Genomic DNA, 26,257 nt, shown 5'->3' on the forward strand with positions numbered 1-26,257 from the left:
TTCGTTGACAATTCAATGACGCTTCAAGCGTTTCTGGCAGCTCTTATCAGTGGGATCCGCATTAATGGTGAAATGGCATGGTGGCGCTTCCCGAAGTTCAGGGTTGTTTTGAACGTTCATCTAGAGCGCATTGTGGGTGGGGAAGTTGTGTTTGCTGAGTAGATTGTGACACCGCTGGCTTGGGGCACTTGAGGTAAGGGATGAGTGACTTCTTTTCCTAAAATTGATAAGACAAATCAATCAGAGGCGGAGCGCCGCCTCTGGCTCTGGTCTGGTGGTGCAGCGTCTCTAGCCCTCACCCCGCCCACCGTCCCCGCGCAGCGTCCGCTCGCCGAGCCCCGCCCTCACCCAGCACCCACTCCGCTCCTGGCGACTTCCCCGCCTGGGCCTTCCCTGTGCTGAGTCTGCGCAGTCGGTGCCATCGTCTACGCCCCTGGGAGCGTTGTGGCCGCTGTTTCCTGCGGCGTTCCTCCTCCTGCTCTACCATGTGGAGCCGACGGCAGGGCCACCTTAGGCCCACAGTCTGCGGGGTGGAGGAGCTACGGCGCCGCCGGCGGGAGCAGGAGGCAGGTGTGGGCGGCCGAGGGAGCGCGGGGGCATATAGCGATCGGAGATAGGTTGAGACTTCAGGCTTGGAGCCGCGGGATCTGGGTTCCGGTCGTCCTTCCCACGCTCAGCCCGCTCCTCTGCCCCCAGCACTGCGGAAGGCGCGGAGGGAGCAGCAGCTGGTCAGCAAGAGGCTGCTGAGAGAAGACGCCCCAGAGGAAGCTGGAGAGGGATGTGTGGCTGCGATCCTCGGGGAGGCCGAGGTGAGGGGGCAAGGCAGGGTGCGCTGGAGTCCACGCCACTGGCGCCAGACTCCCGGGAGTACTCGAGGTCTGCCCCAAACCTGAACGCAATCCACTCTACACTTCCATGCATTCAGTGGGTCAAGCCAGAAACAGGGGAATCATCCTGCACAACTCTTTGACCCTCAACCCCATATCATTCCATCATCAAGTCCTAGTTGTGTACCTCCTGAAGAGCTTTGGAGTCTTTACATGCTTCACCATCGAAGCTGCCACCACTACCTCTCTGGATACTACTGCAGTCTCCTAAAAGGTCACCCTGCATCTATGCTTGTCGCCGTCAATACGTCCTTTAAAAACACATGGAGACCAAAATCTTTCCTGTGTCCTGCAAATCATAGCATGGTCTAGCCTCTTCCTAACTCTAATTTTATCAGTTTTCTCATCCTAGCCACTGTCCCCTTTTCAGTTCCTGCAACGATATATCGGACCCTTGTGTCTCAAGCCCTTGGCATTCGCTACGTCTGATGTGGGTTTCTTTTGGTATTCTGTCTTGAGAACCTTCTTTTTGTTTTGTTTTGTTTTTTTGAGACAGAGTCTCGCTGTGTCGCCAGGCTGGAGTGCAGTGGCATGATCTCGGCTCACTGCAACATCCGCCTCCCGGGTTCAAGCGATTCTCCTGCCTCAGCCTCCTGAGTAGCTGGGATTACAGGCTCGCGCCACCATGCCCGGCTAATTTTTGTATTTTTAGTAGAGGCGGGGTTTCACCATGTTTGTCAGGCTGGTCTCGAACACCTGATCTCGTGATCCACCCGCCTCGGACTCCCAAAGTGCTGGGATTACAGGCGTGAGCCACTGTGCCCGGCCACCTACTTGTTTCTTGTAAAATATTAATCATTATCTAATGGCTTGTTTATTGTTCTTTCTCCAACTAGACTTTAATTGCAGGAAAACCTAGATCCTGTGTTATTTGTTATCATTGAAAACCCGGTTGCCCGCACATTATCTGGCATATAGTTAAGTGCTTAGTATTTATTGAATGAGTGAATGAAAGGATTTATTCAGCAAGCATTGAGTATCCCCTATATTTGTATTATGTTTACATACATAGTTTATCGTACATACTATGTTGACATATATTTTGTCAACTTATTTCTAGGTTGTACTATTCCATTGTGTGCTTACTTTATGCCAGGACACTGTGCTGGTCACTGAGGTACATAAAGATGAAGTCCCTTTCTTTGAGGTGCTCACAGCCCAGTGAAGAAGACATGTCATAAGGGAAGGAAACATGAGGAACAAAAGAAACTCCTAAGTCTCTCAAAAAGAGCTAACTTCCCAGAGAGAATGAGGAGCAGAAATCTGAAAAGAGTGGGAAGCTGGAGAGGGTATCCAGGCAGAAGGAATAGCATGTGCAAAAGCTCGGAAGTGTTAAAAAAAAAAAAAAAAAAAAAAAGGCTAATGTTGTGCTAGTTGTTGTTAGAGTGTAGGTTGCATGGGGAGAATGGCTGGAGGAGTAGGTTTTGCCAGGCTGAGAGTTTTAAATATCCTTGAAAGAACCTTGTATGAAGGCAGGGTAGATATTGTTATTCTCATTTTCAGGTGAGGAAACTTAGGTTCAGGTCCCATGTGGAGTGAGTGGCAGGTATGGTATTAGAACTCAGTTCTGATTCTCTGTCCACTCCACTGCAAGGTAGATGCTTATTAGTTGCATTAGTGTGAATGACAAGTTCTGGAGGTGGTATGATATTGGAAGGCTCACAGGTGAAGTGGGCAGAGAGAAACTTAGAACTTGCTTTCTGGGAACTATGTGTTCTCCTTTCCCTGCCCTGAACTCCAGGTGCAGCAGTTCCTGCGGCAAGCCCAGCGGGGTACAGAAGAAAAGGAGAGAGAGGGGGCTCTGGTTAGCCTTCGTCGAGGCTTGCAGCACCCTGAAACACAGCAAACCTTCATCCAGTCAGTGTGGGTGGTGTGGGGGAGGGGGGAGCTGGGGCTTTGAGGGATGGGCCACAAGCTAAGCAGGGCTCTGGTACTCATTCACGTAGGCTGGAGGGCAGCATGCGGACCCTGGTCGGGCTCCTGACCAGCAACCAGGCTCTGCTGCAGCTTGAGGCGGCTCGGTGCCTGCATGAGCTTTCTCACTCTGAGCAGTCCACCATTGCTGAGGCCTGCCTGCCAGCTACTTCCTACCTCCTCACCTACCTCTCCGGTCACAGCTCAGACTTCATAGTAAGCCCTGTCCCTTCCTATCTTGTTCTTGGTTTAGATTTTAAAATTGTGCTTTTGGGACCAGTTTGAGCTGGCAAGTAGGAGGAAGAAAACATATTTGCCCTTATGCCTACAGCCATGCCTACACCCATCATCTCCCCACCCTCTTGTGAGCGTCAAGGATAGCTGCTCCAGTGTCCCCATCACCTCCCCTCCCCATCTCCCCACACCCAGCCTGGCATGAAACAGGCCAAGCCCAGTGCTTTTGTTGCCTGTTCTCAGGAGCTGTGTCTGTATACACTGGGTAACCTGATCGTGGAGAGTGAGGCTGTGAGAAGGCAGCTCCTGCCACAGGGCATTGTTCCAGCCTTGGCTGCCTGCATTCAGGTGACTCCTTTCTTCCTCCCTGGGCAACCCTTCCTTTGCTCCTTCCCACATGCTCCATCTACTTTGGTTAGGTAGCTGCAGCTTCTGCTCTGTGCCAAGGGGCTGAAAGTCTCTGAAGACCTTATGACCCAGCTTCCAGTCAGATCCTTACCCTGTCTACTTTCAGTCCCCCCATGTGGCTGTGCTGGAAGCTCTTGGATATGCCTTGTCCCAGCTTCTACAGGCTAAGGAAGCTCCAGAGAAGATCATTCCGTGAGTAAAATTGTCTTTTGATGTGCAGCCAGAGGTGACCCACTCAGTAGTAGTATAGCTCCCGGATGCCTGAATGATTTCCAAAGCTGTTGCATATTTTAACTTCATATGTCTGGCTAGGAAGGGCTTTGGGTTTGGACACTTTCCCATCTGGGCAGGGCTTTGGGTCTGGACACTTTCCTACCTGCTATCAGGGTTTGGTAAGAGCCACTGGCATCTTCGTGGCCTACTCACAGCCCTGCTTCTGCCAGCAGCTCCATCTTGGCCTCCACTCTCCCTCAGCACATGCTACAAATGTTGCAACCTGGCCCAAAGCTGAACCCTGGGGTCGCTGTGGAGTTTGCCTGGTGCCTTCATTACATCATCTGCAGGTAACATGGGGCAATTGGGAAAGTACCACAGATCTTCCCTGGGGCTCCCTTTCATGACATTCAACTCTTTGAACTTGGGTCTGGAATTGCTACAGTGAGTTTTCCTCCCTCCACTCTCCTCTCTTTTTGGAGCCCAGGAGACCCACAGACCTTAGCTGTTTTTTTTTTTTTTTGAGACAGAGTCTTGCTCTGTCACCCAGGCTGGATGGAGTGCAGTGGTGCAATCTCAGCTCACCGCAACCTCTGCCTCCCGGGTTCAAGCGATTCTCCTGCCTCAGCCTCCTGAGTAGCTGGGACTATAGATGCGTGCCACCATGCCTGGCTAATTTTTGTATTTCTAATAGAGACAGGGTTTCGCCATGTTGGCCAGGCTGGTCTCGGCCTCCCAAAGTGCTGGGATTACAGGCATGAGCCACAACGCCGAACCGCTTCACTTCTTAAAGGTGGAATTGACTATATACATAGTGACTGCTTGCTTCCTGTTTCCCAGCCAGGTCAGCAATCCTCTGCTCATTGGCCATGGGGCTCTGTCTACTCTGGGGTTGCTGCTGTTGGACTTGGCTGGGGCTGTCCAGAGAACTGAGGATGCAGGACTGGAGCTGGTAGGTGAAGAGGTCAGGTGAAATTCTGGGAGATGTTTCCTGATACTCCAGAATGCAGGTAACCTCTTCCTTCTTACACCTGACCCCCCAATATGTCTTTGCAGCTGGCATGCCCCGTGCTTCGATGTCTAAGCAACCTGCTAACTGAGGCAGCAGTGGAGACTGTGGGAGGGCAAATGCAGCTCAGAGATGAGCGTGTTGTGGCAGCCTTATTTATCCTTCTGCAGTTCTTTTTCCAGAAACAGCCCAGTCTACTCCCTGAGGGCCTCTGGCTCCTCAACAACCTCACTGGTACGCACCATAGTCTGCCCAGGCCTGGACATTTGGATAATGGGGATATTTCCCCATGGCCTAGGCTGAGGTGGGTAGTATTGGCAGGGGTGGTGGGGGAAAGCAGTTTTTCACCCTGGTACTTCTCTTCCAGCAAACAGTCCTAGTTTCTGTACCTCCTTGCTCTCCCTGGATCTGATTGAGCCCCTCTTGCAGCTGTTGCCAGTATCTAATGTGGTGAGCGTAATGGTATGTATTGGGGTCACTTGAATCCAAGATCTGGTAGTCGGATTGTATGGGACAGCAGTTCTGAGCCCTCAGATGTACCCTTAGTTGAGAGCCAGCAGGTGGTGGTGTGTGGCCTCAGGGCCCAACCAGTCTAGGTATGTGTCCCTTAAACTGGATTATTTATCCTTGGACAAATCACCTAACCACCTTAAGCTTCAGCCTCCTCACTTATAATTGGGGATAATCTTGCATCATAGGGTAGTTGTAGGAGTATGAGAACATGCATGTAGAAGAGCTTGGCATGGTGCCTAGGCATGTGGCCACCATGTCATATATTTTAGCTATTGTTATGATCTTTGTTTCATTCTTTGTAGACTATATATGTATCTATCTGCAGGTGCTCACAGTTTTGTGCAATGTTGCAGAGAAGGGTCCTGCTTACTGCCAGCGGCTGTGGCCAGGGCCCCTGCTTCCCACCTTACTGCACACACTAGCCTTTTCTGACACTGAAGTAGTAGGCCAGAGTTTGGAGCTGCTGCATCTGCTGTTCCTGTATCAGCCAGAGGTATAGGTTTCTGGCCCACATCCTCAGTCACCCCTGTTTTGAAGCCACACAGTAGCTCCCTTCCAGTCCAGTCCTAACTATAGTTCTCTGGGCCTGGCTAACCTATATAGGTTCCATGTCAGAACCTTCATCCTTTTGTGGGGGAATGCACCCTCTAAAGTGGGCTGACCCATGAGGCTGTGGGAATTGAGTCTTAGGACACAGATGAGGTATGCTGAATTTTCTTCCCTGCCCCTAGGCTGTTCAAGTCTTCCTGCAGCAGTCAGGGCTGCAGGCCCTGGAAAGGCATCAGGAAGAGGCCCAGCTCCAGGATCGTGTGTATGCTCTCCGGCAGACAGCTCTTCAAGGGTGATCTCGTTTCTCAATGTCACTCATTCCCCTCTCTCTTAACATCAAGCTTCTTTGTCCAGTAGAGCCTTTGGAGACAGCAGAGCCTTTGGAGATTTAGGACCATAATGATGTCTCATGTTCTCTGCTCCCATACCTAAGCCAAGACCTTTGGGTCCCAGCTCCTCCTCTTTCACTCAGCACTATCTAGGCAGGAGGACCAAAAGGGACTCAGTTTGGTCTACTTATTCTGGGGCCCTAGAATCCCTGCCCCCCACCCTTCATTTTTGCTTCAGCAGCTGGTAGCTTTTGATGAGACAGAATAAAGTTTTATTTTTATATTAAGCTACTTTGCCTCAGTGGTTACACAGTAAGGGGTAGAGGGTAGATGAGGACAAGAACACCCTGAGAAAGTATTTTACAGCACAAGCTTTATGAGGAATAGGGGAACACATTTTTTTCACATTATACTAAGTCCAGCAGAGCCCAGGCTCTGGGGCTGTTGCTCTTAATCCTCAGTGGAGGCTTCAGGCTTTACCACTTAGCACGTTCTCCAGGGCTCTGGTTACCTGATCAGCACTGAAGTTGTTCAAAGGGACATTCTTCTCTTGGCCAAATGCTGAGGAGAAAGAGTGGAGGCCACTGAAGTAAAATAAAAGATCTTGTCTTTATCTTACAGTTTTGTTAAGATGGGAAGAGTATTAAAGAGATATGATCAAAATATATTTGGTATGCCTAGAATTAATACAATAGGTCTCAAACACATCTAGGAAGCCCAAGTCCAAATAGAATTTTGGCTGATTCTGGATGGCCACAATGGGTTGTTTCAGGGAAGCTTTCAGGGATACTGTAGGCATTTATTACTAACTACTGTGAGCAATGTATTGATGCAATACCTTGGCTAGGTGCCCATTTTTTTTTTTTTTTTTTTGAGATGGAGTCTCGCTCTGTCACTCAGGCAGGAGTGTAGGGGCGCGATCTCCACTCACTGCAACCTCCACCTCCTGGGTTCAAGCAATTCTCCTGCCTCAGCCTCCTGAGTAGCTGGGATTACAGGCACCCGCCACCACGCCCGGCTAATTTTTGTATTTTTAATAGAGACGGGGTTTTACCATATTGGCCAGGCTGGTCTCGAACTCCTGACCTCAGGTGATTCACCTGCTTCAGCCTCCCAGAGTGCTGGGATTACAGGCATGAGCCACCGCGCCCGGCTGGGTACCCATTCTCTAGGCTCCCATAGGCTATCTAACATAATACCCAGCACAATACACCAAAGTTACTCGTGTCTCTCTCCTCCTGTAGTCTACTGGCTTTTGGAAGGAGAAGCTTTTTTCCTCCTCCAATGATTAGTGCATGTCTAATGTCTACTGTGTCTCACAGATGTCTACTGTGAGAACCAATCTGCTTAAGGTGGTCACTCTCCTCCACCTCCTCCTGACATTCCCAGGGCACCATATAGTTAAAAGCTGTGATTAAAATCCTGTTATTCAGTATGTATAAATATTTATTGTATACCTACAATGTGTTAGGCAACATAATAGGAAAATTTCATTTTGCAATACACTGCCATGCCAGTCTTAGAGGGGTAAGTGCATTCTAGGAAAGGGGAACAAATGTAAAGGCTCAAGCCTGTTATACCCTAGCTGCAACACTTTAGATATGTTCCACAAAGTTTTGATTCCATTTTCTAATCTCTACAATGAGAAAAGAAGAACACGCTTCCTCCTAACTAATGAAGGTTAAATGAGTTAGGCAGGGAAGCACTCGGCACAGGACCCAGCTCTGCGTGCTCCAAATTACTGAGATTCTCACATACTACCTGGACTGACACTGGCTACACGTTATTTGGAGAAACTATACTGACTAGCTTCTCTCCTATCTGAAGCCCATTCTTAACTACAAAAACGTCAGTTCCTGATCCCTACGCAGAATTCGGTCAGCCTCCATACTTACGTTGCCCGAATTACAACGCATCATATAACCCTGCGAATATAAATTTATTCATGGAAACAAGATCAACAGCAAGGCTAAAGTCCGAGTTCCAGTTTCTCCACGGGTTTCTGCATGACCTTGGGCAGTCCCTTCTCAAACCCTTGTTCCCCTACCGGAGCCCCAGGCTCCTGGCGTCCCGCACTTACCGTAGCGGGCCCAGAGCTTGGGCTGCACATCGGAGCATTCGCGGATTAGGATGGGTAGGTCGGGATTCGCCTTCTTTAGCTCCACATAGCGTTTCTCAATGAAGTCCCTGCGGGGCCGGAGAGAGCGCCGCGCGTGCTGTGGGCGCCGGCTTCCCTCAACTTCAGGGAGGTCGAGGTCGTGACCCCGGCGTCCCGAAGCCCGCCCGCCTCACCACGCCGCGCCTCACCTGACGCCCTGGCTGCCGGGCGAGCGCTGACATAAGTGGATGCGAATCTCACGCAGGCCCAGCTTTGCCCCTATTCCTCGACTCGCTGCGGCCGCCGCCATCTTGGCTAATACCGAAGTCCCCAGTTCCAGGTCTTCGGGCTAAGTTCTTCGGTCTGACCAATCGCGGACCCTTCAGCCTAGGCCTTAGGCCAGATGACGCAGGGGCGGGGTAAAGCTTGGCCAATGATATAAAAGTATTGTAGGACCGCTGCGAGGTCAATTTCTTTGCGCTCGGGGTTGGTCAGAGGGAAAAACAGGAAGCGGAAAGGCTACGAACGCAAAGCAGTATGGGTTGATTCTGAGGTGCACTGTGGGAAAGGGCTTGTCGCTGTGGTGTTGCAGTTGGAGACTTGATTGTTGGTGACAGCGAAACAACGATAACAAAATGCCAGAGCGAGATAGTAAGGCTCAGGCCATCCTTTATTTCTTCCCCATGGCACTTGGGGCATTTGGCGCATTATTGTAGCTTCTGAGCTTAAGCCGGGTGTGTGTGTGTATGTGTGACGTTTGAGCCCGGCGAAGCCGTAGGGTCGTAGATGAAGCCGACAGCTCCAAACTCCGGCCCCAGTCCTCATTCCTACTCCAAGTGATGATGGGCAGCTTTTGTCTGTGGATCGCTTTCCCCCAGTATTGTCCCCATACTTAATCTGGGTTGCGCGTATTCATCTTTTATGTAGTATTTTAGACGTGATTTTCCGGAAGTCTTCTCTGATCTTCCAGCACAGGATTAGGGTCCTTTGCTTTGTTCTCCCACAGCTTCTTGTAGTTTCCCATTTCAGCACTTATTACATTGTGTTTACACTGCCGCTGTTCTTCCTTTTGTTCTGTATTGTTCACTACTATATCTCAAATTTTTGCATAGGAACTGACACATAAGAGCCTGATTAAATTAACGTCAATTCTTTTTGTCAGGTGAGCCGTTCTCCAACCCTTTGGCGCCCGATGGCCACGATGTGGATGATCCTCACTCCTTCCACCAGTGAGTATTTTGTGCTAGGACAATGGAAATGAGTTGGGCGATGAATAGAGAGGTGGTGGTGATGGTCAAAGAATTCTGAATGTCTTGTCATCAAGGATGGTCAAAAATTATACCCGCTGGCCCTTTATCTCTGTGAGCCTTAATTGGATCAGGCCAAGTGCATAAGGGTATTAGAAGGGAAATTCCTGCAGGAAAGGTGTTAAATTTTTTGTTTTTTTTTAAAATACGTGTTGTGTAATTACACATTATATAGGAATTACTTCTTCCGATAGAAAATTAAAACATAGGAAATAAGGGTAAAATCTTTTTTTGTTTTTTTTTGAGACTGAGTTTCGCTCTTGTTGCTCAGGCTGGAATGCAATGGCGCGATCTCAGCTCACCACAACCTCCGCCTCCCGGGTTCAAGCAATTCTCCTGCCTTAGCCTCCCGAGTAGCTGGGATTACAGGCATGTTCCACCACGCCCGGCTAATTTTGTATTTTTAGTAGAGATGGGGTTTCTCCATGTTGATCAGGCTGGTCTTGAAATCCCGACCTCAGGTGATCCATCTGCCTCTGCCTCCCAAAGTGGTGGGATTACAGGCATGAGCCACCGTGCCCGGCCCATCTTTGATAACATCCCCAATTCATGTTTGGTAAAATCATCTTTGATAACATCCCCCATTCCAGTCCTTTTTTTTTTTTTTTTTGAGACGGAGTCTCACTCTATTGCCCAGGCTGGAGTGGAGTGATGCAGTCTCGGCTCACTGCAACCTCCGCCTTCTGAGTTCAAGTGATTCTCCTGCCTCAGCCTCCCAAGTAGCTGGGACTACAGGCATATGCCACCACACACTGATTCTTCTTTTTTTTTTTTTTTGTATTTTTAGTAGAGACAGGGTTTCACTATGTTCGTCAGGCTGGTCTTGAACTCCTGGCCTGAAGTGATCCACCCGCCTCGGTCTCCCAAAGTGCTGGGATTGCAGGCATGAGCCACCATGCCCAGCCTCAGTCCTTTTCTTAGAAGTAACCACAGTTACCTTTTTTTGTGTATCTTTTCCTCCTGTTGCCCAGACTGGAGTTCAATGGCACTATTTCTGCTCACTGCAACCTTTGCCTCCCGGGCTCAAGCAGTTCTGCCTCAGTTTCCCCAGAAGCTGGGATTACAGGTGTGCACCACCATGCTTGCCTAATTTTTGTCTTATTAGTAGAGACAGGGTTTCGCCATGTTGGCCAGGCTGGTCTCGAACTCCTGACCTCAAATGATCTGCCTGCCTCAGCCGCCCAAAGTGCTGGGATTACAGGCGTGAGCCACCGCGCCTGACCCTCCTACTCTTTTTTTAAATGCATTTATATGCATACATGCATATCTGAGGAAAACACAACATTGCTTTGTGACTTAAAATATTTGAGTTAAATGATACTAGGCTGTATATATCATTTTTGCAACTTGCTTCTTTTTAAACCCTGCTCAGTGTTTCTGAGATTATCTTTCATAGCAGTGACAAGCATTCCGTCTTGGCTGAACTTTAGTCAGGTTCCCCAAAGAGTCCTATTTTTCAGCGGGATTCATCCTTGGCCTGCTGAGCACAGTTTTAGCAAGGAAATAAACCCCTGCTCCACCCCCATACCTAACCAAGTTGCTTTTAGTAATTTTCTGTAAATTCTCACTTGTCCCTGTTGTATTTGGAATTAAGTTCAGTCTCTATTACAATGATCTTGACTCCTGTTACAATAGTCTTCAATAAAGTCTTCCTTGAGGGGAAGAGGAACTTGCTTAGATATCAAGGGTGGGAGAAGAGGAGCTGAGTTGGATATCAAAAGTGGGAAAACTTTCTGTGAACTGACTTAGAATTCCTTTTTAAAACCGAGGTCAGCAGGCCAAGGAAGAGCCCTAGTCAGAAGAGAGCTTCAAAGGAGTCTGACTTTAATTTGATCAAGAGAGGAGTCAGTCTTTGTCAGTGTACCAATTAAAATAATCTCTTGTACCGTTAGTGCTGTCTTTCCCTCTTTGGGAAACACCATCATGGTTTAGTTAGTCTCCAGCTAATAAACACTTAGTCTGTTTCAGACTGATTCTTTTCTTTTTTTTATTTTTTTGAGACAGAGTCTTGCTGTTTTTGCCCAGGCTGGAGTGTAATACCTTGATCTTGGCTCACTGCAACCTCCGCCTCCCAGGTTCAAGCGATTCTCCTGCCTCAGTCTCCCGAGTAGCTAGGATTACAGACGCCCACCACCATGCCCAGCTAATTTTTTTGTATTTTTAGTAGAGACGGGATTTCACCGTATTGGCCATGCTGGTCTCGAACTCCTGACCTCAGGTGATCCTCTCACCTCAGCCTCCCAAAGTGCGGGGATTATAGGCGTGAGCCACTGCACCCGGCCAGACTGATTATTTTCAAGGCTATAGTTGAATTTCCTTTACAGGCCTTCTTATATACATATGTCAGTAATTGGCCTGGCTAAATATAAATAAATGGAGTTGCTGACTTGTAGGAGATATATTCTTAAATTTTAACAAATACTGCGAAATTGCCCTCCAAATTGGTTATACTGGTTTACATTCTCATCAGCATTATATGAGAGTATCCCCCTCCCAAATTCTCACTCACACTTGATTTATCAAACTTTTTAGTAGTTAACACTCTGATGCATTAAAAGTGGCATATCTGGTCAGGCGCGATGGCTCACACCTATAATCCCAGCACTTTGGGAGGCCGAGGTGGGCAGATCACCTGAGGTCAGGAGTTTGAGACCAGCCTGGCCAACATGGTGAAACCCCACCTCTAATAAAAATACAAAAATTAGCTGGGTGTGTTGGCAGGCACCTGTAATCCCAGCTACTTGTGAGGCTGAGGCAGGAGAATCACTTGAACCAGGAGGCAGAGGTTGTAGTGGGCTGAGATCATGCCACTGCACTCCAGCCAGGGCAGCAGAGGGAGACTCTGTCTTAAAAAAAAAAAAAAAAAAAAAGCTGGGTGCTGTGGCTCATCCCTATAATCCCAGCACTTTGGGAGGCCAAGGTGGGCGGATCATAAGGTCAGGAGTTCAAGACCAGCCTGGCCAATATGGGTGACAGAGCGAGACTCCATCTCAAAAAAAAAAAAGTGTCATATCTTTGTTTTGATTTGTATTTCCCTGATTTCTGTTAATTTAATCATGATTTTTACGTGTTCCTTTTTCATTTCTTACTGAGTCCTAATATTTAAAATCTTTGCCTTTCCTTCTAGATCAAAACTCACCAATGAAGACTTCAGGAAACTTCTCATGACCCCCAGGGCTGCACCTACCTCTGCACCACCTTCTAAGTCACGTCACCATGAGTAAGTCTTTCCGTGATCCAGCCTGTCTCCCAGCTTTTTTCTTGCTCCTTCCTATTTCTTTCTACTGAAGTAGAATGACTTTTAATAGTCCCTCAGGTATTTATGCTGCTCTCTAAAGTTTGAGAACTGCCCACCTACAAATACTGATAAGGATTTCTGCTTGATTGAAACTGTTACTTTGGTCAGTATTCTAAGTCTTTCTAAAAATCCTCAAGGAGACTTCTTGGGGTTTCTGGGGCTGTGGCAATATTTTGCTATCAGTGAATTTCTCGTCTGTTCTAGGATGCCAAGGGAGTACAATGAGGATGAAGACCCAGCTGCACGAAGGAGGAAAAAGAAAAGGTGAAGGAAGGGTGAAAGGTTTTAGATTTTAGGATAGACAGTGTTTAGGGGAAAGAAGTAGGGGCTAATTGTGAGGCCAGAAACTAAGATTTTGTCTTGAGGCTCTCTATTTTCTTAATGAAGCATAGTGATACTTAGAGGGCAATAGAGGGCTTTGGAATAGGCCTATCTATATTTTAATCTCATCTTCACTAGTTTCTTGGTGGATAACCTAGGCATTTGCTTAGCCTCTCTAATCCATGGATAGAATGGAGATATAGTAGCAATAATAACTTTTATCAGGATGTCATGAGGATCAGCTGTGAAAGTACATGTAGGCATTTAGCTCCAATGCCTGGCATATGGTAACCACCCAATAAATCTTGACTGCCATCATCATTATTATATCATCATCGTTATTTACGTGATACAAAAGTTTCTGGACTTGGTACTTGGCTTTTCCTTTATTCTGAGGGTGGACCAGCAAATAATGCGTTCTTTTCAGCTGAAATTAGAAGGTGGTAAAAATTCAGAAGATTTTCTGATTTTTGTGTGGAAAAGTCTTATATCTGTAGAGAATTAGTAGAGTTGGGTGGTATTAAAAAGTTCTGAAGTGGCAGATGGGGTGTCCCAAGTTGCCACTGGAAAAGTATATAAACTGGAAGAAGGCATAGTTCTGATTTTTGAGTAACTATGAAGAGGTGGCCAGCAGTTCTATCAGGACAGACATGAGCTTTTCTCCATAGAGAGTAGGATGGAGATGTAGGGAAGCAAGCAGGAACAGTTCTGTTGACCTTGAGGTAGCAGCTGATGAACCTTACACATTTGCCTTTCTCTGGTCACAGTTATTATGCCAAGCTACGCCAACAAGAAATTGAGAGAGAGAGAGAGCTAGCAGAGAAGTACCGGGATCGTGCCAAGGAACGTAGAGATGGAGTGAACAAAGATTATGAAGAAACCGAGCTTATCAGCACCACAGCTAACTACAGGGCTGTTGGCCCCACTGCTGAGGCGTGAGTACTGAGGGACCAGGGCATGGTTCCCTCAGCATGCCAGAGTATGCAAATACAATGTGAACTCTTCCTCTTACTTTCCTGCCCTGTAGCCTACAATAAGCGATTTCGGAAGCACTTGCCACCCACAAATGACTGTTCTTTTTTTTTTTTTTTTTTTTTTTTGAGGTGGAGTCTTGCTTTGTCACCCAGGCTGGAGTGCAGTGATGCGATCTCGGCTCACTGCAAGCTCCGCCTCCCAGGTTCATGCCATTCTCCTGCCTCAGTCTTCCGAGTAGGTGGGACTACAGGCGCCTGCCACCACGCCTGGCTAATTTTTTGTATTTTTAGTAGAGACAAGGTTTCACCGTATTAGCCAGGCTGGTCTCGATCTCCTGACCTTGTGATCCCCCCGCTTCGGCCTCCCAAAGTGCTGGGATTCCAGGTGTGAGCCTCTGCACCTGCCCCCCCTCACTTTTTTATTTTTATTTTTGGGAGATGGAGTCTTGCTCTTGTTGCCCAGGCTGGAGTGCAGTGGCGCGATCTCAACTCACTGCAGCTTCCACCTCCCACGTTCAGGCGATTCTCTTGCCTCAGCCACCCAAGTAACCGGCTGGACTACAGACGCCCACCACCATGCCCGGCTAAGTTTTGTATTTTTAGTAGAGACAGGGTTTCACCATTTCGGCCAGGCTGGTCTCAAACTCCTGACCTTGTGATCTGCCCGCCTTGACCTCCCAAAGTGCTGGGATTACAGGCGTGAGCCACCACACCTGGCCAATACTGTTCTTATGTGGCCTCTTTCATTATACAGGGACAAATCAGCTGCAGAGAAGAGAAGACAGTTGATCCAGGAGTCCAAATTCTTGGGTGGTGACATGGAACACACCCATTTAGTAAAAGGCTTGGATTTTGCTCTGCTTCAAAAGGTGAGTTCTGGTGGTCAGGTGGGGAGTCATACTATCGTGCTGAATGCTCTTGTATGGGTCTGGCAAGATGAGGAGGGAGATTCCTGAGAGTTCAGACTGAGTAGAAGAAGGGCTAAAGGTGGGCCCTCTGAAAAGCTGATTGCTACTTATCCTTCAAGTATCAGGCCAAATTTTATTTCCTTGGAGAAGCCTTCCCTGATCACCCAGGTGTGGTTAAGTGCCTCCCTTCACCTCCCACTTCCTGTACCTTTGCATAGCCCTTCTGTTTCACTTACCACAGCAATTATTGCACTTTGTTGAAATTGTTTAATTTGTCTGTCTCATCCGCTGTAAGCTCCATTAGGGTAAGAACAATATCTGTCATGTTTAATATATTCTTAGTTCCTGGTACAGTGTGGTGTAGTGGATGTTCAATAAATATATAAAGTGATTGAATGTCCTAACGCTGCTTGCTTTCCTGTTAGGTACGAGCTGAGATTGCCAGCAAAGAGAAAGAGGAAGAGGAACTGATGGAAAAGCCCCAGAAAGAAACCAAGTAAGTAAATATTACAGAAGGGTTGAGAGTTTAGAAAGGTGGGACTTAAAGTTGGAGCACATTTGGCAAAAATAAAACTTTTTTGTCTTTTCAGGAAAGATGAGGATCCTGAAAATAAAATTGAATTTAAAACACGTCTGGGTGAGTACAGTTTCTATACTAGTGACTCTGCATTGTAGGTGAAATGTAGGGAATTTAATGCTCTGGGAAGGATATGCTTCTCCTTTCCCCCAATCTCCTTTTCTCTTTCTTTTTGAGACAGGGTTTCACTTAATTGCCCAGGCTGGAGTGCAGTGGTGTGATCATGGCTCTCTGCAGCCTTGACCTCCTGGACTCAGCCTCTTGTGTAGCTGGCACCACAGGCATGTGCCACCATACCTAGCTAATTTTTATTTTTTGCAGAGATGGGGCTCTCTGTATATTGCCCAGGCCGGTCTCAAACTCCTGGGCTCAAGTGATCCTCCTGCCTTGACCTTCCAAAGAGCTGTAAGAGTCTTTCTTGGCCCCAAAACAACTAACTCCCATAAAATACTCTAATAGGACTCAGACATAGACTTAATTATTTCATATGTCATTTATGTCTCCTCAGGTACATTGAAAGATTTTTCAGTTTGGGGCTTATGCATTAAAAGAAGTAACATGGTTAGTGATTAAAAGTTCAAAATTTGGAATCGGAGAGACCTGAGTTTAAACCTTGATGATGAAACCGCATTAAGTGTATGATGTTAGGCAACTGACTTTGCTTTCTGTTTGTTCATCAACTCGGGTTATTATTTACCACATGACTATTGTAGGGATGAAGAAAAATGAAATCTATAACATGCCTATCATATTGAGCAGGTAGTATAGCTGTTTTTTCCATCATCATCAATATTACCTTAAACTTCATCCTTCTTCCTCAAGACTTAATACAATATAGGTGCATAGTGCCCTTGAAGAGGCAATGTAGAAGAGTGGACAAGAGCCCAGGCTTTGGAGTTACACTGCCTGGTTCCATTCTTTGCTCCATTACTTAGTAGATACATGACTTTAGGTAAATTACTTAAATCTCAGCCATAGTATTCTTATTGGTAAAAAGGATAATGATGTCCGCTTCACAGGGCTGTTGTAAAGATTAAGTGAAACAAAGCTTGCATAGCACTTGGCATGGTGGCTAGCACAGAGTAAGCACATAAGTGACAGCTGTTCTTGTAGATCTTGGCTACTTGCTGCTCTTCTTATTGTAGGCCGCAATGTTTACCGAATGCTTTTTAAGAGCAAAGCATATGAGCGGAATGAGTTGTTCCTGCCAGGCCGCATGGCCTATGTGGTAGACCTGGATGATGAATATGCTGACACAGATATCCCCACCACTCTTATCCGCAGCAAGGCTGATTGCCCCACCATGGAGGTGAGTGAATGGAATCCTAAGAGCCTATCGTGTGAGCCTCAAGCCTGGGAATCAGCCTGGCCTCTGCCCCATGTCCCTCATCCACCGTGTCACCAAGTCCTGTTCACTTTTACCTCTTAAATCTCAGCTGAATCCATTCACTTTTCTACTTCTTCACCAATAACATTCCAGTCTAAGCTATAATCATTTGCTAGAACTATTACTATTTTTTTTTTTTGAGACCAGTTCTCACTCTGTCACCCAGGATGGAGTGCAGTGGTGCTATCTCGGCTCACTGCAACCTCTGCTTCCCAGGTTCAAGCAATTCTCCTGCCGCAGCCTTCCAAGTAGCTGAGACTACAGGCATTCATCACCACACCTGGCTAATTTTATTTTTAGTAGAGACTGGGTTTTACCATGTTGAGTAGGCGGTTCCTCACCTTAAGTGATCCATCCGTCTTGGCCTCCCAAAGTGCTGGGATTATAGGCATGAGCCACTGCACCAGGCCTCTGGAACTATTAGGAAGGCTTCTAATTGGTTTCCGCAGTTCACTTCCACTTTAATTGGTTTCCGCACTTCCACTCTGATTTGTTATTTTATCTTTTTATTGAGGTGTTCTTCACATGCCATATAATTCATCCTTTAAAAAGAATTTTTTTAAAACATTTTTGTGGGTATATTGTAGGTATATTTATTTATGAGGTACACGAGATGTTTTGATACAGGCATATAATGCATAATAATCACATCATGGAAAATGGGGTATCCATCCCCTTAAACATTTTATCTTTTATGTTACAAACAGTCCATTTATACTCTTTCAGTTGTTTTACAATGTGTAATTATTCCTGCCTATAGTCACCCTGTTGTGCTATCATATAGTAGGCCTTATTCATTCATTCTTTTTTGTTACCTATTAACTACCCCTACCTCCCCTACCCTTCTAAAATATACAGTTTGGCTGGGTGCAGTGGCTCACGCCTGTAATCCCAGCACTTTGGGAGGCTGAGGCGTGAGGATCACTTGAGGTTAGGAGTTCAAGACCAGCCGGGCCAACATTCTAAAACCCCATCTCTACTACAAATTAGCCAGGCCTGGGGGCATGTGCCTGTCATCCCGGTTACTCGGAAGGCTGAGGCATGAGAATTGCTTGAACCCAGAAGGTAGAGGTTGCAGTGAGCCAAGATTGTGCCACTGCATTCTAGCCTGGGTGACAGAGTAAGACTGTCTCCAAATAAATAAATAAAATGTAAATTTTTGTCTCACTACAGTTTAGCAGCTTTTAGTGGTATCTCATTCTTAGGATAAAGAGCAAAATCTTTACCGTACCTGTGAGCCTCTGCAACATCTGGCCTTTCTAGAATGTTCTAGACTCCTTTCTTGAATGTTCTTGATTCACTTTTGATGCAGGACTTTTGTGCAGGGCTGTTTTATCTCTCTGAAATATCCTTTCACAGCACTTCCTTTCCGTCCCTTCACCTACTGTATTGTAATTCAGTCTTTAGTTTGTTAAGTGAATGAATGAATAAATGAAGAGATTCCTGCTCAGTGGTTTAACATTCTTGTTTCTTGCTATTTTCAGGCCCAGACCACACTGACCACAAATGACATTGTCATTAGCAAGCTTACCCAGATCCTTTCATACCTGAGGCAGGGAACCCGTAACAAGAAGCTTAAGAAGAAGGATAAAGGTACCTGGAGGGTTAGAGAGAGAAATCTTACCTACAGAGGGCATTTGGTGGTAAAACCAAGATCTCCTGGAGCTTTCTATCTCCAGAATATTGAGAGGCTCCTGGGAAGCAGAGAAAAATGGGAGTACTGGAGCATTGGCAAGGAGACAGTTACAGCCAGATTCTGTCTCCTTAATCTACCTAAGAAGCAATGGTCAGGTCTGAAGCATGAGGGATGGAGAGTGGGTAGCTTATGTCCCATTTATTTATTTATTTTTTTAAAGATATATTTTGGTGAAAACCAGAAAACCTAGACAAATTCTAAAAAGGCTCTAACACTTGACCCACATTTTATTTTATTTTATTTATTTATTTTTGAGACAGAGTCTCGCTCTGTCACCCAGGCTGGAGTACAGTGGTGTAATCTTGGCTCACTGCAACCTCTGCCTCCTGGGTTCAAGTGACTCTTCTGCCTCAGCCTCCCAAGTAGCTGGGACTATAAGCACGCGTCGCCATGCCTGGCTACTTTTTTTATTTTTAGTAGAGATGGGGTTTCACCATATTGGCCTGGCTGGCCTCGAACTCCTGACCTCGTGATCTGCCCACATCGGCCTCCCAGAGTCCTGGGATTACAGGCATGAGCCACTGCTCCTGGCCTTATTTTTATTATATTTATTTATTTATTTTGAGATGAGTCTCGTTCTGTTGCCTAGGCTGGAGTGCAGTGATGCCATCTTGACTTGCTGCAACCTCTGCCTCCTGGGTTTAAGCAATTCTCTTGCCTCAGCCTCTTGAGTAGCTGGGATTACAGGTGCCTGCCATCACACCTGGCTAATTTTTTTGTACTTTTATTAGAGATGGGGTTTCACCATATTAGCCAGGCTGGTCTTGAACTCCTGACCCCAAGTTGAAGATTCGCCTCAGCCTCCCGAAGTGCTGGGATTACAGGCGTGAGCCAGCGCACTCAGCCTTGACCCACATTTTAAACAGAAGATGTTTAAAAGGGCATTAAGAGCTGGAGAGGATGGTGAAGTTCAGTGGAAATTAACTGAGGAGTATGTTCCTGACTCCCCTCTTTAAATTTCAGGGAAGCTAGAAGAGAAGAAACCTCCTGAGGCTGACATGAAGTATGTATCCTAGCCCCTGGCATCTGATCAGAGGGAGGGGGTCTCTGCATTTCTTGCATCTGGCATTTTAGGGAGGCATTGACATGAGAATCTGGAGAAATGGTCAGGGGAAGCGAAGCTGTGTGTGTGAATTTGGCCAGCTAGTGATCTCCATTTTCCCAGTATTTTTGAAGACATTGGGGATTACGTACCCTCCACAACCAAGACACCTCGGGACAAGGAGCGGGAGAGATATCGGGAACGGGAGCGTGATCGGGAGAGAGACAGAGACCGTGACCGAGAGCGAGAGAGAGAACGAGATCGAGAACGAGAGCGAGAGCGGGACCGGGAGAGAGAAGAGGAAAAGAAGAGACACAGCTACTTTGAGAAGCCAAAAGTAGATGATGAGGTGAGATGTGGGCCCTTAGTACCAGATGATGGAGTTGCCCCTCTCTGGAAATGTGAGCAAGGTTGGGTAAGGAATTGATTCAAACTTGAGGGAGGGATGAGTACGAATCTCTCATGGTAACACTAACCTTACATTTTGTGTTCTTTCCAGCCCATGGATGTTGACAAAGGTGAGTTGTATCCACAGCATCTCACAGTTGCTCTAGCAGTCCTGCTTTCCCCTGGGCTGAGAGTCTGACCTAGGGCTCAGAGCTGGCAATGGTAGGATTTGGGGACTTACTGGTTCTGGGTTCTCCTAAGAACCGTGTCTTGCTTTATGGAATAGGTGGAGTTCCCTCCACCTTCCTGGGCCATGGCAGGGCATATTTGGTCTTAGATATAATTCCTGTGGCCCTGGGGTTCTGAGGAGGTGAGGTAGAGGTCAAGTATGGAATGTTCTGGATACCCTACCCTAATCTCAACCAGAGTAACTCATTATTTATTGGAGTTTGTTTAAGACTTTGTCAGACAAACGGGTTCTATGCCTTAAAAAATGTTTCTTAGGCCGGGCGCGGTGGCTCACGCCTGTAATCCCAGCACGGGGGGGCCGAGACGGGCGGATCACGAGGTCAGGAGATCAAGACCATCTTGGCTAACACGGTGAAACCCCGTCTCTACTAAAAATACAAAAATTAGCCAGGCGTGGTGGCGGGCGCCTGTAGTCCCAGCTACACGGAAGGATGAGGCAGGAGAATGGCGTAAACCCAGGAGGCGAAGCTTGCAGTCAGTGAAGATCGTACCACTGCACTCCAGCCTGGGCGACAGAGCGAGACTCTGTCTCAAAAAAAAAAAAAATGTTTCTTAAGTGTGTTGTGGGGAGGAGGTTGTGAGAGCCTCAGTTCAAGGTCTGGGCAGAGTTCTCTTTTTCTCCTAGGACCTGGGTCTGCCAAGGAGTTGATCAAGTCCATCAATGAAAAGTTTGCTGGGTCTACTGGCTGGGAAGGCACAGAATCATATCCTTTATTTTAATGTGTTCCTGGGTTCTAGAGAACTGATCTGTTTACTCCAACCCCCTCTGCCTGCCGGCTCCCTCCTACCCCGCCCCACTCCTTCCCTTTTATGCTGAATTTTGACAGAATGAAACCATCCCTTGTTCCTTCCTAGAGCACCCGTAACAGCTCACAGCCCTCTCAGAATTTTCATGTTGGGGCTTCTAGCCCTTGGTCCCTCCTCGCTGAAGCTTTGCAGCAATAGGTGGAATCCTGTCTAGTGTTTTCTTTAACATAGCATATGCTGAAGAAACCAGAAGACAAAAAGCAGCTGGGAGATTTCTTTGGCATGTCCAACAGTTATGCAGAGTGCTACCCAGCCACGTATGTGAAACCTGGTTAAGGAAGGAGGCTGGATGATTGGGGAACAAGTTGGGGGTGAAATGGAAATTTGATTTGCTAAGTTCCAGGGCTACTTTTTTTTTTTTTCTTTTTTTTTGAGACAGAGTCTCACTCTGTTGCCCAGGCTGGAATGCAATGGCGTAATCTCGGCTCACTGCAACCACCACCTCCCGGGTTCAAGCAGTTCTCCTGCTGCATCCTCCCAAGTAGCTGGGATTATAGGCATGCATCACCACACCTGGCTAGTTTTTGTATTTTTAGTAGAGATGCAGTTTCACCATGTTGGCCAGGCTGGTCTTGAACTCCTGACCTCAAGTAATCTGCCTGCCTCAGCCTCTGAAAGTGTGGGGATTACAGGAGTGAGCCACTGCACCTGGCCCAAGGCTACTTCTTACTTGGATGAACTATTTTATTAGGCTTTGAGTGGGAGGTCAAGGGGGTGGTCATTCCTATGCAGATAGCCTCTTAGTCGGGTAGGTTTCCAGATGAAGCATAGGGTCAGGGTGTTTAACTGTTTAACTCCTGCTTCTCCTTAGGATGGATGACATGGCTGTGGACAGTGATGAGGAGGTGGATTATAGCAAAATGGACCAGGTATGTAGTTAGAAGGATGGTGGGCGCCTTTGGGTAGTTGTTGTTATTATTATTATTATTTTTTTTTTTTTTTTTTTTTTTTTTTGAGACGGAGTCTCGCTCTGTAGCCCAGGCTGGATTGCAGTGGCCGGATCTCAGCTCACTGCAAGCTCCGCCTCCTGGGTTCACGCCATTCTCCGGCCTCAGCCTCCCGAGTAGCTGGGACTACAGGCGCTGCCACCTCGCCCGGCTATTTTTTGTATTTCTTAGTAGAGACGGGGTTTCACCGTGTTAGCCAGGATGGTCTCGATCTCCTGACCTCGTGATCTGCCCATCTCGGCCTCCCAAAGTGCTGGGATTACAGGCTTGAGCCACCGCGCCCGGCCTGGGTAGTTATTATTATTATATTTTTTTACATATATCTCCTTCCCCACTCCTAAAAAATCTGTCTCATTTACTGGGCTCCACCCTCCTCCAGTTGCAGCAGTAGAAACAGCAGCATTGAGGGTCATGAGCAGCTTAACTATTTCAGAGTCTTTGCACAAGATCAAATGACATAGGGTCAAAAATCTATTTTTTATTTCCTATAGCAAAGTGCCACGCTTTGATTCCCATGGTAGGCAGTAAGCAAGCATCAATGCATAAGTAGAAAGGGCAGAAAAAAATTGCAGTCTTTGGAAAATAACTAAATTTTATTCTAGCCGGGATTGAAGTTTTCCTCTAAGTCTTAAGCAAAATTAAAAAGAAAAAACCACTAATGCCACTAATAGTGAAGAAATCTCTATTCGTCCCCTGAGTTCTTTGTATTGAAATAGCATAGTTTAATCTTGGAGCCTTGTTTAATCCTGCCTCTACCATTTATTAGTTTTGTGAACTTGCCAAGTTCTTTTACTGTTTATGCCTCAATTTCCTCATCAGGAAATGGAGAGAAGTGTAGTTCCCTCTTCATAGATTTTTTAATGAGAATTAAATGAGATAATGCATTTAGTGTACAGAATAATGCCTGTCACATAGTATGTAATAGGCATTTATTATTACATATCAGGGTATGATTTATGAATTGTGGAACCTGGGATTATGGGAGAGTCTGGCTTCAATCAAGGGCTGAAATTCCATTTTCCCTGACATCTCTTCCTTCCCCGTCCCCCCATTCTGTCCTGCAACAGGGTAACAAGAAGGGGCCCTTAGGCCGTTGGGACTTTGATACCCAGGAAGAATACAGCGAGTATATGAACAACAAAGAGGCTTTGCCCAAGTGAGTCGGTACTGAATATGGGCAAGGTGTGAGGAGGGTTGTGGGGATTTGGTGGAATAGTGCACATAAGGTTAGAGGGTATGGTCTGGCTGAGATATTCCCAATTAAGTTCTTTGCCCACAGGACCCTGGGAAAACCTCACCACTGCTATGCAGTCTCTGAAGCATTCTTTGCCAACTGTGCTTTTTTTCAGGGCTGCATTCCAGTATGGTATCAAAATGTCTGAAGGGCGGAAAACCAGGCGCTTCAAGGAAACCAATGACAAAGCAGAGCTTGATCGCCAGTGGAAGAAGATTAGTGCAGTAAGTAGGATGGTCCCTTGGGTGGGAGGGTTTCAGCTGGGAGAAGACATTAGCCTACAGATTCAGGAACAGGCAAGGGGCTGGAGAGCCATGGAAATGAGAGGTCAGCCTTGGGCCTCAGGTGAGCTTAGATGGGCAGCTTGGTGATAGACTATCCTGTTCCTTTTGCAGATCATTGAGAAGAGGAAGAAGATGGAAGCTGATGGGTGAGTGGCATTATTCTTCCTCTGGGGGACTGGTGGGAATTGCTTAGTGTATTGATCTTATGCTGACCCATTTCTCCTTCCATTGCAGGGTTGAAGTCAAAAGACCAAAATACTAATCACCAGTTACAACCGGAGACCCTCCACAAGGATATGCTTCCCACTGTTTTCTTTATACAATTTCCAAAGGTTGCAAGATGTTTTTTGGTGGATGAATATAAAATTTTATTGTGTAATTACTTGGTTCCATTAAAATTGGTTAACTTGCTAGCTTCTCTGTTGAGCATGCCCCCTCCAGTGCCCTTGAAGCACCAAGAACACTAATTCCACTGGTTACATAGAATCACATGCAGAAAGCCATCAGTCCTTTCCTGAGCTGTGGTTCTAGATTGCTAGACATGAAGGATGCTTTCTAGCCAGTGTGCCCAGTAGAGAAGGGAATAATGATCCTCACTGATGGGCAAGAGGTGGATAGAGGAATGTAAGGATGATTGGTTTCAAATGTAAGACTCATTCAGGCCCATCTTCAGGCCTAGTCCCTGGACAAAGATTTCCTGGATCCTGCAGTCAGCCTAATGGGCTGCTAATCTGATCCCCAGGCTGTGAAGGACTGGGCTCTGGATGAAGGCATCTAATGAAAATCACTTACGGGTGAGAACCAAAACCTTTTATGAGTTTATGTCTTCCTATGAGCTTTATTAATGTTGAGTACAAATCACTGCCTCCTTGGCTAAAGGTGTAACCTTAGGGAAGTGCTTCGGGTTTAGAGCTGATATAGTGTGGCCCTGCAGGTACAGGAATTCCTATCCTAGGCCAGAAGGGTTTGGTGCCCTTCATCACCCTGAAACATTTGCCAAGCCCCAGAATAGTCTGTTGGCCTTTGAATCACACCATTCCTTTCCCTGTTCTTCCTTTCTGCTCCTTACCAGCACTTTGGTCTGGTGCGCATCATTAGGTGTCACTACTGCTTCCTGGCTGGATGCCAGGCTGCCACTGTCTACCCTGAGCCCAAGATTTGTGGCCTCACCACATCCAAGAAAGCTAGAAAGTCACCTTAGCCATTGCCTTGTCTTTGACTGTATTCACCTTGGTAGGACAGGTATTTTTGAGGAAGCCAGCATTGTGCATTGCACATAAGAGGCTGAAATTGGGCCTTGCTGCACTAGCACCTAGAATGGCTAATTTCAGACAAATGACACCATGGTTCCATGGATGTAGGCAGCAGTCCCAATTATTAAAAATGGTCACAGAGACATGGCACAGAAGACGACATCTGGAGAGTCACTAAAAGCAAGACCTGGGGGTTGACTGTTGGTTTAAAATTCAGTTTCTGAGGCCAGGCTCGATGACTCATGTCCACAGTCTCAGTGCTTTGGGAGGCCAAAGCAGGAGAGTCGCTTGAGGCCAGGAGTTCGTGAGCCTATAGCTATGCAGGAGGATCGAACCGAAGAGTTCAAGGCTGTGGTGAGCTATGATCACACCACTGCATTCCCAGCCTGGGTGACAGCAAAACCTTGATTTAAAAAAAGAAGAGGCTGGGCGCAGTGGCTCACGCCTATAATCCTAGCACTTTGGGAGGCTGAGGCGGGAAGACAGGTCAAGACTTCAAGGCCAGGCTGGGCAACACAGTGAGAGTTAAGTTTCTATAAAACATACAAAAATTGGCCAGGCGCGGTGGCTCACACCTGTAGTCCCAGCACTTTGGGAGGCCGAGGCGGGCGAATCACAAGGTTAGGAGTTTGAGACCACCCTGGCCAACATGGTGAAACCCTATCTCTACTAAAGATACAAAAAATTAGCTGGGCGTGGTGGCATGCACCTGTAGTCCCATCTACTCGGTAGGCTGAGGCAGGAAAATCGCTTGAACCTGGGAGAAGGAGGTTGCACTGAGCCGAGATCGAGTCATTTGCACTCCAGCCAGGGCGAGACTCTGTCTCAAAAAAAAAAAAAAAAAAAAAAAAAAAAAGCGTGGTACCACATGCCTGTAGTTTCAGCTACTCCAGAGGATCGCTTGAGCCCAGAGGTGATCGTGCCACTGCACTCCAGCCTGCGCGACAGAGCAAGACCCTGTCTTAAAACAAAGCAAAACAAAACAAAAAATTCTTGGGAACTGAGCACTGCTTGTCCAGCTCATTGAGTTTCTGTAGACAAATTGTAGGAACTGGCACAGCAAACTGGCCACAAAGATGTTAGGGGCGTGGATAGCAGCTGCTTGAGCTGCCTGCTGTCGGAGACTCCTGTATGTCATCGCGCAGCGTGGGATTTTGCGGCTTCCTGACAGCCCTGGCTGTCGCTTGACTTGATCTTGAGTTTCACCAAGCCACGAAGGACTAGCGTCCCTCTCTCCTATCCCAAGGGCATTAAGCCTGTCTGAAGTAGGAGAGTAAAAACTTACACGCAGTTCCCAACTTTACGTGTCGTGACTAGGGAGGGAATTGACGGTCGCACAGTTTACCTAGGCCAAACTGGGCCACAGCCGGACAAGGAAGTAACAGATCTCTCAAGCGCGGTTCCTTCGCTGCGCTCCACCCACACCAGCACC

General features: G+C 47.0%; 3 protein-coding genes and 1 long non-coding RNA gene across 30 annotated transcripts; 2 read left to right on the forward strand and 2 right to left on the reverse strand.

Moving 5' to 3' along the window:
- Positions 1–400: 400 nt before the first annotated feature.
- Positions 401–6,719, forward strand: TMCO6 (transmembrane and coiled-coil domains 6). 24 transcript variants are annotated; one of them, XM_077937161.1, is made up of 12 exons: positions 401–570; positions 697–809; positions 2,629–2,744; positions 2,834–3,017; positions 3,279–3,383; positions 3,550–3,635; positions 3,872–4,006; positions 4,497–4,608; positions 4,713–4,899; positions 5,033–5,127; positions 5,504–5,671; positions 5,910–6,719. In XM_077937161.1, exons 1-12 carry the CDS (start codon positions 486–488, stop codon positions 6,021–6,023), a joined length of 1,500 nt encoding a protein of 499 aa, XP_077793287.1. In that variant the 5' UTR covers positions 401–485; the 3' UTR covers positions 6,024–6,719. The 24 variants fall into 24 exon arrangements, with proteins under 24 accessions (XP_077793287.1, XP_014996518.1, XP_014996519.1 ...); XM_015141032.3 differs by having other exon boundaries at positions 3,887–4,006; XM_015141033.3 differs by having other exon boundaries at positions 3,890–4,006.
- NDUFA2 (NADH:ubiquinone oxidoreductase subunit A2) lies at positions 6,306–8,531 on the reverse strand. 2 transcript variants are annotated; one of them, XM_078003845.1, is made up of 3 exons: positions 8,364–8,477; positions 8,137–8,243; positions 6,306–6,640 (listed from the first exon to the last, which is right to left on the reverse strand). In XM_078003845.1, exons 1-3 carry the CDS (start codon positions 8,462–8,464, stop codon positions 6,588–6,590), a joined length of 261 nt encoding a protein of 86 aa, XP_077859971.1. In that variant the 5' UTR covers positions 8,465–8,477; the 3' UTR covers positions 6,306–6,587. The 2 variants fall into 2 exon arrangements, with proteins under 2 accessions (XP_077859971.1, NP_001248428.1); NM_001261499.1 differs by having other exon boundaries at positions 6,354–6,617; positions 8,364–8,531.
- A 148-nt stretch (positions 8,532–8,679) lies between these two features.
- Positions 8,680–23,985, forward strand: IK (IK cytokine). 3 transcript variants are annotated; one of them, NM_001256897.2, is given in 20 exon segments: positions 8,680–8,805; positions 9,317–9,383; positions 12,589–12,681; positions 12,964–13,023; positions 13,848–14,015; positions 14,809–14,923; positions 15,388–15,458; positions 15,553–15,599; positions 16,685–16,848; positions 18,411–18,519; positions 19,586–19,625; positions 19,788–20,013; positions 20,164–20,182; positions 20,926–21,004; positions 21,284–21,364; positions 21,919–21,976; positions 23,122–23,210; positions 23,404–23,512; positions 23,684–23,718; positions 23,807–23,985. In NM_001256897.2, coding segments are annotated over 20 exon segments (1,674 nt in total). In that variant the 5' UTR covers positions 8,680–8,789; the 3' UTR covers positions 23,835–23,985.
- LOC144329545 (uncharacterized) lies at positions 23,916–26,235 on the reverse strand. The gene is made up of 2 exons (XR_013394899.1): positions 25,834–26,235; positions 23,916–25,400 (listed from the first exon to the last, which is right to left on the reverse strand). It is a non-coding gene; the product is annotated as an uncharacterized LOC144329545 (long non-coding RNA).
- Between the last annotated feature and the right edge of the window lie 22 nt (positions 26,236–26,257).

This window comes from Macaca mulatta, chromosome 6 (assembly GCF_049350105.2).
Source record: "Macaca mulatta isolate MMU2019108-1 chromosome 6, T2T-MMU8v2.0, whole genome shotgun sequence".
Taxonomy (NCBI): domain Eukaryota; kingdom Metazoa; phylum Chordata; class Mammalia; order Primates; family Cercopithecidae; genus Macaca; species Macaca mulatta.

What these genes read in the sequence shown, in the direction of transcription:
- NDUFA2 (NM_001261499.1), bottom strand. Translation starts at nt 8,464, where the DNA reads ATGGCGGCGGCCGCAGCGAGTCGAGGAATAGGGGCAAAGCTGGGCCTG. An exon ending in CCCGGCAGCCAGGGCGTCAG is followed by an intron (nt 8,244 to 8,363) that starts GTGAGGCGCGGC and finishes CCGGCCCCGCAG; the next exon opens with GGACTTCATTGAGAAACGCT. An exon ending in CAAGCTCTGGGCCCGCTACG is followed by an intron (nt 6,618 to 8,136) that starts GTAAGTGCGGGA and finishes CTTTCTCCTCAG; the next exon opens with CATTTGGCCAAGAGAAGAAT.
- TMCO6 (XM_077937161.1), top strand. Translation starts at nt 486, where the DNA reads ATGTGGAGCCGACGGCAGGGCCACCTTAGGCCCACAGTCTGCGGGGTG. An exon ending in CCGGCGGGAGCAGGAGGCAG is followed by an intron (nt 571 to 696) that starts GTGTGGGCGGCC and finishes CTCTGCCCCCAG; the next exon opens with CACTGCGGAAGGCGCGGAGG. An exon ending in GCTCCAGAGAAGATCATTCC is followed by an intron (nt 3,636 to 3,871) that starts GTGAGTAAAATT and finishes GCCTACTCACAG; the next exon opens with CCCTGCTTCTGCCAGCAGCT.